A 13,175-nucleotide genomic window follows, 5' to 3' on the forward strand; every position below is an offset into this window, starting at 1 on the left:
AGGCAACAGCTGTGATGGTTTATGACACCTGGTAAGAAGCTACAGTGTCCAGGTGACAGATTCAGTACTACATTAATCCATTAACACCTTTGTGGATTGTAGGAAATGTCTCCAGCTGGCGTTATGCCTGGCTGCTCCACTAGCTGTAGGTCAGGCTATGGGGCTGCCCTTATATAGGCTAACTTTAGCTGGCTGATATGTCTTGCTCTCCAAAATGCCATTAAGATTTTGCTCATTTCTGTTTAGATGCAATTAATTGACTGTGACAGGCAACAGCAGTGAAAATCCCTACTGTTTTCATGTTACCATTATGGGATAGCTACCTGAATGTATAAATATCCAAAAACTATGTCAATGATTATACAAATAAAATAATTTTACTGGTTGAGTAGCATATTGCGATTACAAGATACATGATTTCACTAAATTCAGAATGTAGTTTTGCTAGTAAAGGGAAAGGGAAGGGAATGCTACAAATTAATAAGCCTGGGATAAGTGTAAAGGTCAATGTTAAAACAATGACATTTGTGTTTTCCCACTTCACACCCTTTGCAGCCAGTTTGGGTCCAGTTTTATCATGGACCAAAGCTCTTAATCTGAAGCACAGAGAATCAGATCATTTTTCTGTACATGTGGGAGCTGTAACAAAATGCATTAAAATCAGGGAATGAGGTTTTGAACTCTATGCATTGGATTTTATGTGGGCTTGTCTTTTTGAATTATGCCTACATGTGGGCATCTGAGGGACTGGAGATAAAAGAGGTGCACTATGAGTGAGAAGGGAAGGTGCACTCTCCCTACGCCATCCAGTATAATCCAGTCTTCCCTCTTGGGTTTACCCATGTTGTGTTTTTATGCCTTGGCAAATATAAATAGGGATATTCTATGTGGTATCTTTTAGAATGTTTATGTAGGCCAGAGAGAAAGTATAGTAAAATACTATAAACTTCACACAAAAGCAGTATATTCTTGAACCCAAATGAAAGCACCAATGAAGTGGTATGTCAATCAAAATGGGGTCAAACATAGGGTAGCTGACAGTTGGAGACTTAAAGGAAACATCCCTTTGTGGCTTATTTCTGAACACAACTCCCCAATCTACTGTTGAAGCTATTTCTGAACACAACTCAACAACCTACTGTTGAAAATAGTAATTAAATTTGTATATATTTCATCGACTTAATGAGCGCCAGATGTTTGATCAAGAGAGCTAAGCTAAAAGCTGAGCGGAAGATAAAGGTCTTTACAAAAACAAAAAGTGCGCATTTATTTTTCTCTAAGCAGCAATGGGATTATATAAATATAGTCATTTAAAATCTGTTGTTCTTTATATGAAATAATAACATGATATAGACATGGTTGCCAAGTATATGACACTGCAAATGCCAAGTAGGAATGGAATGAGATGTTGAGTGACAGGGGATCTTGCCACTTGACTCAATTTTTATAAGTTCCAGTCCCCTTTCAATTGGAAATGCAGTTTGCTCTCCATTTCTGTAATTTCCCACAACCCTGCTAGTTCCACTTTCACCTTCCCTACTTTGGGGACTGAAGACAGAGCTAACATGAGGGGGCAGGCTGGCAATGTCCAGACAAGAAAGGTCCCACAATACCTCTGTTTAGCTAAAAATACTGCACAAAGCAAAAGTGGTTGGGTGGGTTTTGTAGTTTTCTAACTATAAGTTCAATGATCCCCAGCAAGAAAGAAGCCACTCCACATATCATTTACAACTAAGAAAAAGTCTTGCAGGTCTTTCTTATATACAAATGCGGCTTCAGCTGTCTGTTGCTCTTCTCTTTTAAGGCAGACATTTCCCGCTCTAAGATTGCACCAGGGAATGACATCATGGTGTAGCAGGCCGGCCCGCCCATGAGGCAGACTGAAGCAGTTGCTTTCGGTGCTGCAATCCTATGAGCAGCAAACCCTTCCCACTGCCAGGGTTGTGTGGCTGCTGCTACAGCCTCTGGAAAAATCTTAAAAAGCTCACGTGAGGCTTTGGTGGCACCTTCCCATTTCGCCTCAGATAGCAAAACAGGATGGGTCACCCCCTATGACACAGCATAACTCCCATGAGGCACACTGTCCTTAATTTGAGGGGGACACTGGCAGGTTGCTGAGGGCAGCCTAGCCGACGCTTGAAGCAGCTGTGAATCTTTTCTTCTTTTAAGAAACAAACCCAAATCCTTGGCCACCTCGGTCCAAATGCTCTGAGATTTTTGCCCCTTCTCCCACAAGAGCTGAAAAAAGTTTGGACCAAATGTCTCGGTGTAGCACTCCACTTAATAGTATAGACAGCTTCTCCAGGGCATATAGCAAAAGCTTTATCTTCATGGCAATAGCTGCTTCTTATGAACATTAATTTCCCAAAGTCCAACACCTTCATGCATCGTTAGATATTTATATCACACTGAGCTTATTAAGTACGAAGTAAGTAGTTTGCTGTTATTCATGTCTAAAGTAGTTAAACAAAAGGAGTAGTTCCACATAAAGTTTTAATTCTGAATATCTTTCTGAGCAAATTTATTCATTTTGATTTTTCTGCACATGGCCATCATTGCCACAGCACACTAATTTTGAAAACACATCAATAATCAGAACAGACATTTATCACCTAGCTATTTGATTTATGGACTTGAGAGCTTCTGGGAGCAATATACACTTCTCATAATGATCCATTAAACTGAGCAGCTAGCTGAAGATTGGTCAGTGATTGTTAGACATTTGTGCTAATTTGGGCGGCCGCGGGGGGGGGGTATACTTCCATTGTTTTGATATTTCTGATAGCTTATCACCAGGGGACTAAATATTGAAATTTCCATTTATCTTCAGGCATCTGAATTACTTTCAGCATAACTGGGCAAGGTTGACAGTAATTTGTTGCAGATAATTTTCAAGCATAAAAAAATATCAGTATACATTTTGGTGAAGATAGCAAGGTTCGTAATTTCACAAATGGCAGGCGATTGTTCCACGATAAACATGTAGTGCATCCAAAGCCTGGAGTGAGGCAGATTGTGTTAATGGGACTCCAATCATGGGACTAACAAAATGACCATTGGGAAACTTTACAGTGAGCATACTGGAAAATAATGATTCCACACTGGGATGTAAGATTACTAATAGTGTGTTTATTTATACTAGACTAATAGGCTTGGAGCCTACGTTAAATTAACTTAAGGAAGCCATAGATGAATGCACAGGGGCTTCTGGGGCAGAGGGGGTGGGAAATGATCCTTCCATAAATGTTCATAACTTATCTTATGTTCTGATCCCAATTCTGGGAACCCCCACCTCCAGCGTCCTATTCCACATTTTTGGAGGGTGGGGAGGGCAATCAGGTAATTGGAGGCAATAGAAAAGGATATATTTTCCTTCTGAAAACTTCAGCTAACTTATCTTAGGATGGAAGTCATGGTCTGATTTGCCTCATAAATGCACCTTTTCCTACCATATACACACTTTCCATCTGTTGCCATTGTGCGGTGTGCCTTTGAAGCACTTGCAAAGCTCTGGCAGTGCAGCTTTCCCTGGAGTGTCCCATTCAGACTATTTTGTATTTGCATCATAACAGAACCTGTGCACAAACAATAGTGGCCAAGGATAATAGTCAAGCAGCTAACCATGCCATTGGTTTTAATGTTTGTTTGATTGTTTTTAGAAAGTCAGGTGACACCTTTCCACCTGTCCTGCCAAGAATCACGATTGAATAATGCTTTCATCCATGTGGAGTAGCGAAGGTAAAATGTCATTTTTAAAGACAAGAGTGGCAGAGTGCTGGGGGAAAAGGAAATGCAGAAATAAAATGACACAGGTGTGTCTTTTATGTTTTCATTCTATTTATGTTGGCTGCTGAACATTTTCTGATGACAGATGCCACCATTTCAGAACTGCACGGTTACATATTGCTCTCAATTGACAGGGGACCATATACAAAGCTAACATTTTGCTAACATGAAAAGTATCAAAAAAAGTGACAGTTGTCTGTTGTTTGAAGGGAAACTGTTGCATGGAGAAAGTAAAGAGAAAAGGATGCAGAGGGAAAGCTCTCTTAATGAACAATTTCTTCATAATGAAGATAGAGGTTATGTAAAAGGGTATTTCCTCTTTTGCATTTCATTTTGCTCTGCCTCACTTTATGGTAGGACAATACCATTTTAAAAAATTGAATTTTTCAGTTTTCAAATTCCAAAAATGAGGGGTGCTAAAAAGTTCTAACATGACTCGAGAATTCAAAATCTATTTGGGTTAAGTTAATATAATTCTGTTTTGCTTTGTAAGTAAAATGTGTGTAAATTTGCATAGAAATCACTAAAAAGATTGCCAAGTACTTGCACTTACATTAAATATTATTATTTAACATTACTAACATTTTCAGAAGGTAAAATTAAAATTCTTTGTTTTTCTGAAAGTAGTTTATGTGCTTCTTCATCAAATGCAGACTTACAAAGCTAAATGTTGTCCAATCACAAAAACAACAGCAAATTTGAATTCCTCAAACCCAAAAAATTATTTTTAAGACCTCTCACTGAAGAAATTTGCAAAAATTAAGTTTCACTCCCTAAAATGACATGCCATGGTGTTAAAGGGAGCTTTCAATGCAGTCGGGTGCAATGCAAGTTAAAAGTAAACCATGACACAATGCGGACTTACAATGCTGCCAGACATTCATTGAGAAGAAGTAAGCTATGCAGTCATGATTCTGCATACTCTGTGCTAAATTATAATCATAATTCTTCTTCATCAAGGTAAACAAAATCCTGTGCTAAGAAACTATGACTTTTCTTGGGTGCATACTATTTTGCAAATTCACTCAAGGAATGAACAGATTTTCTCCATTTCATTCCTTTCTCATTCTGTTAATTTGATCTGCCCTATATGCCACCTCTTTTAAATAAGGGTTTCTAAAATCAGTTCCAGACTCAGAGCATGCACATTTTGTGGCAACATGCAGTTGCTTCAGTTCACTCCTATCTTTTCCCCACCCCTCTATTTTATCAACAAATGTTCATGTATTTTTTTTACAAACTAAAGAGTAGGCTTTGGTGACTAGTAGCCCCTCTGTTAAGAAGCTTTCATGTCACTTTTACAAAGAGAGTGGAAGTATCAATTATTTGACAGACGATGGGGAAGTGAAACTATTACCTTAATGAGAACCTGGATGCGTCCTGTTGCTTTTGAAGACATGTAGTACCAGAAACTCAGCATGCAAGTGGTGCTAGACTCTGCCCATCTGGAGCCCTTGAGAAGTGCTTTTTCACCTCTTACTCCTAGTGACATCGCTTCAAGGTAGAGAAATTGTCCTGGAATCAGAAATGATGCAGGATGTGAAAACGGCAACAATAATAAACCAGCCGGGGGGGGGGGAGAGAAATGGAAAAAGTACCACTACAGAGCTTGTTGTACTAAGCAAAACCTCTCTTAGCCACCTCTTATCACACAGAATATTTTTGGATGCATGAGATGCATAATGGAAAACAGGGCAGCCACATGAAGAGGTCTGTGGAATGGTTAGAAAACAAGTTTGTTTACTTTTAAGTGTTGTTTTTTAAGTAGTCATCTATGCAGTCACATAGCAGATGCTGTACTGTGTTCCACCCATGCCCATATGTAGGAGTAAGAACCACCTCCAGCACTGAACAGCTTCCATTATAGCCTCTTTATTGCTGAAAACCCTTATATGAAACTCTTACACCTGGCACGCATTTGGTAGTAGACATTCCACTAGGGACAACTTGGCTGCAACCCCAATAATTTATTCTTTGCCCAGACCAGCTTGACTTGGTTTCCCTAACCTTCTTCTTACACAGGACAGCTTAAGGTCCAAAAAAGTTTACTTCTACAAAAGCTCAGGCTTCAGTAATAATTACAGTTTTGGATACAGCATGTAGGCTTTGCACACACAGATATACAAGTGGAAAGTATTTCTATTGCTTCAGCAATTCCAAGGCATAACGGACAGACTCACTGACTGACTAACGAGCTGATATGCCTTAATCACTTATATAGACAGCACTGGGCTGTTGTCATAGCAACTGGTTTGGCTGATTCTGCATCTGATGGCTTTTCTCCTACATGGGGTGATTTGTGACCATGAAAGGAAATGGAACCCTTCCTCCATGCCTAGTTCCTCTAACATAATCACTCTTCTGATCCCCATTCCAACTATAATCAAGCATTTGTACATGTACAAATGTATACTCTTCCCATGACCATGTGGGTACCCCAACTTCCTTTGCTTTTCATTTGCTGAATTATAGATTGGGACATCCTTGGGAAAGAGATCTGCCCCTCTGTTCTTTGTAAAGCTTTGTGCATGCTGATGGTGGCATACAATTCAACATATATTTCAGTATGGGCATAAAAGCTCATAATGGAGAAGATCCCTCATACCCACCACAATGTGAATCTCACTTTGACATTCATTGGTTGTTTTAAGTCTGCAACAATATTGTTGGGAAATGAATGCTGCCATGCCAACTCCAGGGGGAAGATCTAATCATCATTAAACACTGCAAAGAAAAGGTCACTTCTGACACTATAGGCATATTGTGTATTATCACAGCCATGGAAATAATGATGCTGAGGAACTGAGGGTTCAAACAAATAGCATGAAATATGACTTTCCAGTGTATGATGAAAAGAAAATCATTTGCAAAAATGTTTCAGGTGCCAGCTGAAACATTTATTACAAACAGAGTTCCTTTATGGAGCAAGAGGTACAATTATATTGATGTTTCTTTGCTTAGCCACAGGAAAGTACATAATATGAAAAAGGCATAGTAAATACTAGGTTAGGAAACCCTTTCAGCAATAAAGACTCTGGAGGTGATTTTTGCCAACATGTGATCAAATCACTCTTCTAAACATGAAGGCTAGAAACTTAACATAAAAATGGAAAGCTGGAATTGTTAGAAGCAGATAAGCCACACAGAACAATGCTAGAAGCCGCTTGTCTCCTATGGACATTCCCAGCTCTTCTGTTTGCATCTCTTTCCTTTTGGATTACATATACAGGCTACGGTTTCAGCACCTGGGCCTTTGCTTCTGCTGCTAGCTCACCTCTTAATTTTTTATGGAGCGATTACCCAGCTTCAGCTGGCAACTTAGATTGCTCACAGGGGTGTTGTGACAAAGGCTTGAATGTTTAGTCTTGACCCTGCGGAATTATTCACTCAGTGAAATGTCTGATTGGTGACTGGCTCGGCTTGTTACCTGGTACCGATGTGATATGGTTTCTCTTTGCCACCTGAGAAACAAGCGTGCAACTTCCCTGCACTCTGAGAAAGCAACAATTAAGAAGAGGCTGCTTTGCAAAACAGTATTCTAACTGCATTATAGAACAGTTTTCAGCATTAGGGATTTAACCAATTTAGGTATTCATAACAGGACTCTAATTAGATTTAGAACTTGCCCTGTGTTGCATGGGATGGGATGATAAGCTTTGTGAATACAGATAAATTCCCTGTGCTAAAGTGGCAACGTACCTTTCCCATTTCCAAGTGTGTGGTCTTTTGGAGGCCTGAGGCTTTGAGGTGAGCTGGTTCCTATAACCCAGTCGAAGTTATCCGCTAGGGAATTCTGCCAACCACATAAACCATTTTCAAAAGTGCAGGAGGTCCCACATTCTCTCTCATCAGTATTATCTCCACAGTCATCCTCAAAATTGCAGCTTTGTTCTGGTCTATAACACTTGGCATTGAGACATTCCAAATAACCATGTGAGCAAGAGCCTGGAAAAAATATACACACAAACAGAAAAAGAAGAAAAGAGAAGGATTTCGATGACAATGTATTCCATTGTTTCTACCCTGACTTAATTGCTGGCGTTTTCTTTTACTGCAGAGTGAGGTGTTGAACCACATCAGTGATTTACAAAGTGCATGACAGGAAGTTCTGGATTACTCAAGGAAGTGATCAGTAAGGGTAGTCAAGCTTTTTTGAATTATGGCTTACTACCACCACTGATTCAAGCTTCCTCTACCACTCTCGCAGGGAGGGTTAAATAAATGTGCTCTATGAGTGTGCTAGCAGTTCGAAAGCATGTCAAAGTGCAAGTAGATAAATAGGTACCGCTCCGGGGGAAGGTAAACGCCGTTTCCGTGCGCTGCTCTGGTTCACCAGAAGCGGCTTAGTCATGCTGGCCACATGACCTGGAAGCTGTACGACAGCTCCTTGGCCAATAAAGCGAGATGAGCACCGCAACCCCAGAGTTGGCCACGACTGGACCTAATGGTCAGGGGTCCCTTTACCTTTACCTTTATGGGTGTGCTCAGTTCACACATAAACCTGAGGTTCAAAATGCTGACTAACATTCAGAATGGACTGAATGGTCCGCTGTATTCAGGAGTTCATTGACAGCTATGTAGATGCTATTTAGCATGAAGTTTGAAAACCATTATCACATTTAAAAAATTTTGAATGCCATTTTTAGCAAAAATGAATTAAGGTAAGAGGAGGGAGGCAGAACAATCATACTTTAACTCTTTCTGAAATCGTTTAGCTGGAAGATAGTCCTTTTGGAGTATCTGGAGCTCAGACTAAGCTACAAAAGAAGAAGAAGAAGAAGAAAAAGTATACCTTTCCAAAGAAGTCTCCATGAAAATGTAAGTGAATGGCACGTGCCGGGGGGGGGGCGATTCAGGAATAACTTTACACATTAATAGGCACACTGAGGAAAATGAAACTACATAAACTATTTATGCATGTGCTTGCACTCTCTGGTGGAGTTCTAAACCTACCGATCAAGAAGAAAAGCCTTTTAAAACCACATGCACTGAATTCAAGCAAACATGTGAGGACTGGGATGCTGCTGTTTTGTTTCATTTTTAAAGGGAAAATGAAAGAAACTAACTGTCACAGAGATATGCACACCAGGTAATAAGGAGAGCCAACCAAGGGGATGATAAGGAAAGCCACAACAATTTCTTTTAAAGATAGTACAAAATAATTTTAATAACTAGTTTTTAAAATTGCACTCTACGCTGCAACACACTGGCCCCAAACTAGACAGAACTAGGCAATTAAGAGAACAATCCTGTACCCACTTTTTTGAGAATAAGCTCTGCTGAGTTCAGAAGGACTGACGTCTTGGTAGATATATACAGAATGTTGTTTTCAGTGTTTCCGCACTAATAAGAACTGAATGGGCATAATCCAAAGAAAGCTGAGTTCTTTTAAACCCTATTGATGCCATAGAACCATAGAACTGCAGGGTTAGAAGGGACCCTGAGGATCATCTAGTTCAAACCCCTGCAATGCAGGAATCTCAACATGTGGTTCCCCCACCCAGTTTGAAACCATACTGGACCCTGCTTAGCTTTGCAAATGTGTTAGCAGTTTTATTGCTGCACCACTAGGAGGGTGCAGGTGGAACAAATACATGGGCTGTACAACATAATCCTATGAATGTTTACTTGGAGGTATATCCCACTGTATCCAATAGGACTCATTCCTGAGAAAGTGTGTTTAGGGTGCAGTCTTGCAGTGCAATTCTACAGCATTGCTTGCTTCAAAATATTCACAGTACTATCTGTTGGTAAAACAGAAGTCATAAAAGTGGTCTGGCTAGTTAATTGACAGGAGAGACTCCTTTGAAAGGGGTCAATATGTTTTTCCACAGCAATCATCTGCAGAAGCTGTTAGCAATGGACTTTTCGTTCTTACAGGGCAGGCACATTGACCATAATAGACTCCAAGGAGATGTTAGTGTTTCTAAGATAAAATCCATGAACTGAGGAGGATTTACAACAAATAATGATAATGACTACACAGAAACTTTTAGAATCAATGTAGTAAAAAAAAAAACCCCACACAAAACTTTTTGAAAATGAGAATGTTTTATATCATGGTGCTGGACAGAGTTTGCTTGGCCACATGGTATTCATGTCCTGGCAACATCCATAGTAGACTACTGCTATGGGCTATACCTGTGGATGCCTTGGAAGAATACTTGGAAGCAAAGTAAGAGCCAGACTTCAGACTTCAGCATATACCACTGATGGACTCCCCAAAACATATTCCTTACATCCCCAATGCAACCACACAGATTTTATCTTCTTCTGTTGCTGCTGTGACAGTAACAACACCACTCCCCACCAGGCCTCCTACTGCCAGATCTTAGGAAGATGGTGACCAGAGACAGAGTCTTTTCTGAAATAGTGACCTAGCTTTGGGACTCTATATCCCTAATTATTCACCCAGTGCCTACTCAAAGCGCCATGTTAGAAAAGAGTTTGCATGCACTGCAAAGTCTTCAAAAGGCACAGTGATTTTGTTGCTTTATGGTTACTTTGACTCCTTCTGCTGTTGTGTTATTCAGTTTCTATTGTTTACTGGTTGCAATGTTTTAATTGCAGCTTTAATATTATTGCAAGTCACCATGTTTCCCAGCAGTAACTGATGTAAGATATTAAGCATCACAGTGATTTCTTAAATTACAGTAATGCTACTCAGTGTTTCCACACTGCTCAATTTTTGAAACAGAACAGGAATAAAGGAAGTATACTTCATGTGCTCACATCTACATGTGGGGATCACAACCTTCCTACCAATGAGGGGAATTTGTAGTGGTAAATTCTTATATTCTTTTTATAGTAGTGGAGGCAGACCAAATTGCTAGATTTTGTATCTCCAAAGATTGGGCATCAACCACTATACAGGCGACTCCCCACTTATGTGGGGGTTACTTTCCTGGGCCATGACACCTAAGTGAAATGTGCATAAGTGGGGATTCCTCATGGATCATGAGGAGACCCTCCCCAAAGCCTGAAGAGGATGTCCTCTTTGGGCTCTGGGAAGCATCTCCTTGTGAGCCAGAGGGGCAGCAGAACTTTGTTGAGGCTGCTCATCCTCCCTGTCTAACAGCCGACATGTAGGGAAGTGCAGCAGCAGTTGCTACCCTGAACATCCGGGTACCCTGCTCTCAGCCTCCATGCATTTAAAGTTCCTGTTTGCAGAGACTATCCAAATACAGCCACATACACCTAGGTCCAATACATGTGGTTCAGAACCCTGAAAAATAAGCTCATGCATACAATAGTCTGTACCAAAAACAGGACCCTGATGAAGGTCAAGGGGACGGTGACTTGTTCTGTTCTCATTGCACTTTATTTTGTGTCCAGATTAATGACTGAAGAGGGCTACAGCCACCTCAAGCAATGCAGGAAAAGTCTTCTCTCTCCTAAAAATGATAGCAGTAGCCAACACTTTTGTGAATGAACATGCAGACATAAGACAAAATGAAGAGAGTGGCAAACAAAGACCAAAACAATAAATTTTAAAATATATTTTTCAGCTCATTTTTATACTGTGTTCTTCTTCCTTTACAAGATGAATCACTTTACTTCCCATTCAACAAATGAAAGATAGGTAATAAGCTGTCTATGGCAAAAGGTGATTGCTTGTGCGGTAATAATAGCTACTGCAGTCACGTGTAAGCATTCCCTGTGAGTGGCGGAGCTTCATGCTCCAGCACCAGGGGGTGGAGAGCAGGTGGGGGCGTGGCTGGTGTGTGCCCCGGAGGCGTGACATGCCACCCGCAGGGGCATGGCACCCAGCATGGGCGGGGGGCAAGCGCGATTGCACCCCACCAAGATTGTGCTGCTGGGGGCAGTGCGCTCCCCCTGCCCCCCTCTTCCTCCACCAGTGCCCTGTGAAACTGGCTATTAGTAACAGCTAATAATAGTTTCATTGTTGAAAGGTAGCAGAAGTCATCAATAGCCATTCCCAGCTGTAAAAAATGTTTCTAAGACACATGATGGTCCACATGATGCAAGAATTGTTGGAGCAGAATAGACCATGCCAGCCACACAGGCTGAACCAACCTTCTCCTGCCTTTTGTAGGTAGGAAGAAAGTTATATTACCAGCCTATTCCTTCAGTAATTTTACTTTACCTACCAAACCACTCAAGCTACAAGAGTAAACCTTGGGATTAATCCAGATTTAAGAATTACTAAATGGGTGTGATCTGTTTTCACCATCTGAGATAAAATTCTAATCAGTGGTTTGGAAAACAAAAATTTGGGGTTGTATTCTGCTGTACTTGAACTGGTGGGTTGAAACCGAACACCGGATTGTCGACTAGTCTAAAATGATTCATGAAAAGGAGCAGCATTGTAAAATCAGTTTCACTTAGTAGGAAAGCAGGGTTCTTTGAAACTATTCAACACTGGGATGGAAGATTCATTGAAAATGGCATGAGCACAAACAGAGTCTATCCCTGTATTGCATCGTATGGTTGTAAACACGACTATCAGAATTTCAAATAAGGCATTTTGCTAATGGTGTCCACAGTAGGTCTTGCAGATCATTTCTGTCTTGTAGAATGAAATTTACTGCTAACATTTGCACAGCAACATTTCGACTTCTACAGCTGGCAGTCTTTTCCCCCCTTTGACAAAACATGTATATTATAGTTAGTATGTATTGAGAGGCTTCAAGATAACTATACCAAGGCAAATGGGATGAATAGCATTATAAACCCCCAGTTTACACTGATATTTGTGAAGTGGAAACAATAACAAGGTCACTGATAGAGGTTATCAGGAGAAGTGGAAGTATAAAATACAAATATTTAAGCTTGCATAGAAGAGTCATGTTTTTCACAAGGTGAAAGGTCCTCTCATGTAAACTCTGACAGATCTGGATATTGTAAGTTATTGTTAAAGAGATTGGGGGCAGGTGGACAAAAAAGCTTTTGAAGAGTTTTCTACTCTCGCATTAAATTCTATTCATCCCGCAATCTTTTTTCCTAGAAGTGAACTGGGTCATATATTCTGTCTTGCAGCTCCGTTGTGAACAGACACAGCATGCTAAAGTATGTTCTCTTAGCAATACATGCCTGTTTGTTCAGAGAATACACCTAAAAAGTTCTGCTTTCCCTCATTATTTCTCACCAAGAATCTGACCCAGCATCCATGAGTTTTGTTGCAGTTGTCAATAAGTTAGCATTCGTTGAGCATCCAGCCTGGGTCTAATTCTATTATTCTGATTCATCTTCCCTCTCCCTATATTACAAAATAAGCACATAGATAAAATAAAATCACTTGATCCAATGTCCATGTCTGTTTTATAACAGTGTAAACAAAATAGTTGTGTGACTATCCAAGCACGGTTTTTATCTGCTGTTATTACTGTTAGTTTGCTTTAGTGTATTGTATTTTAACTTTTGCCAGT

The 13,175-nt window shown here is 40.3% G+C and overlaps 1 protein-coding gene across 2 annotated transcripts in view; it reads right to left on the minus strand.

Moving 5' to 3' along the window:
* The window catches only part of MALRD1 (MAM and LDL receptor class A domain containing 1), a 224,678-nt gene that overhangs the window by 117,928 nt on the left and 93,575 nt on the right, over positions 1-13,175 (minus strand). For both annotated transcript variants that reach the window (XM_053409891.1, XM_053409892.1), the window contains exons 27-28: positions 7,486-7,731; positions 5,144-5,301 (exon numbers count right to left, since the gene is read on the minus strand). In XM_053409891.1, coding sequence (XP_053265866.1) covers positions 5,144-5,301; positions 7,486-7,731 — 404 coding nt within the window. The remainder of the gene's footprint in view (positions 1-5,143; positions 5,302-7,485; positions 7,732-13,175) is intronic.

The sequence above is a fragment of the Podarcis raffonei genome, chromosome 12 (assembly GCF_027172205.1).
Source record: "Podarcis raffonei isolate rPodRaf1 chromosome 12, rPodRaf1.pri, whole genome shotgun sequence".
Taxonomy (NCBI): domain Eukaryota; kingdom Metazoa; phylum Chordata; class Lepidosauria; order Squamata; family Lacertidae; genus Podarcis; species Podarcis raffonei.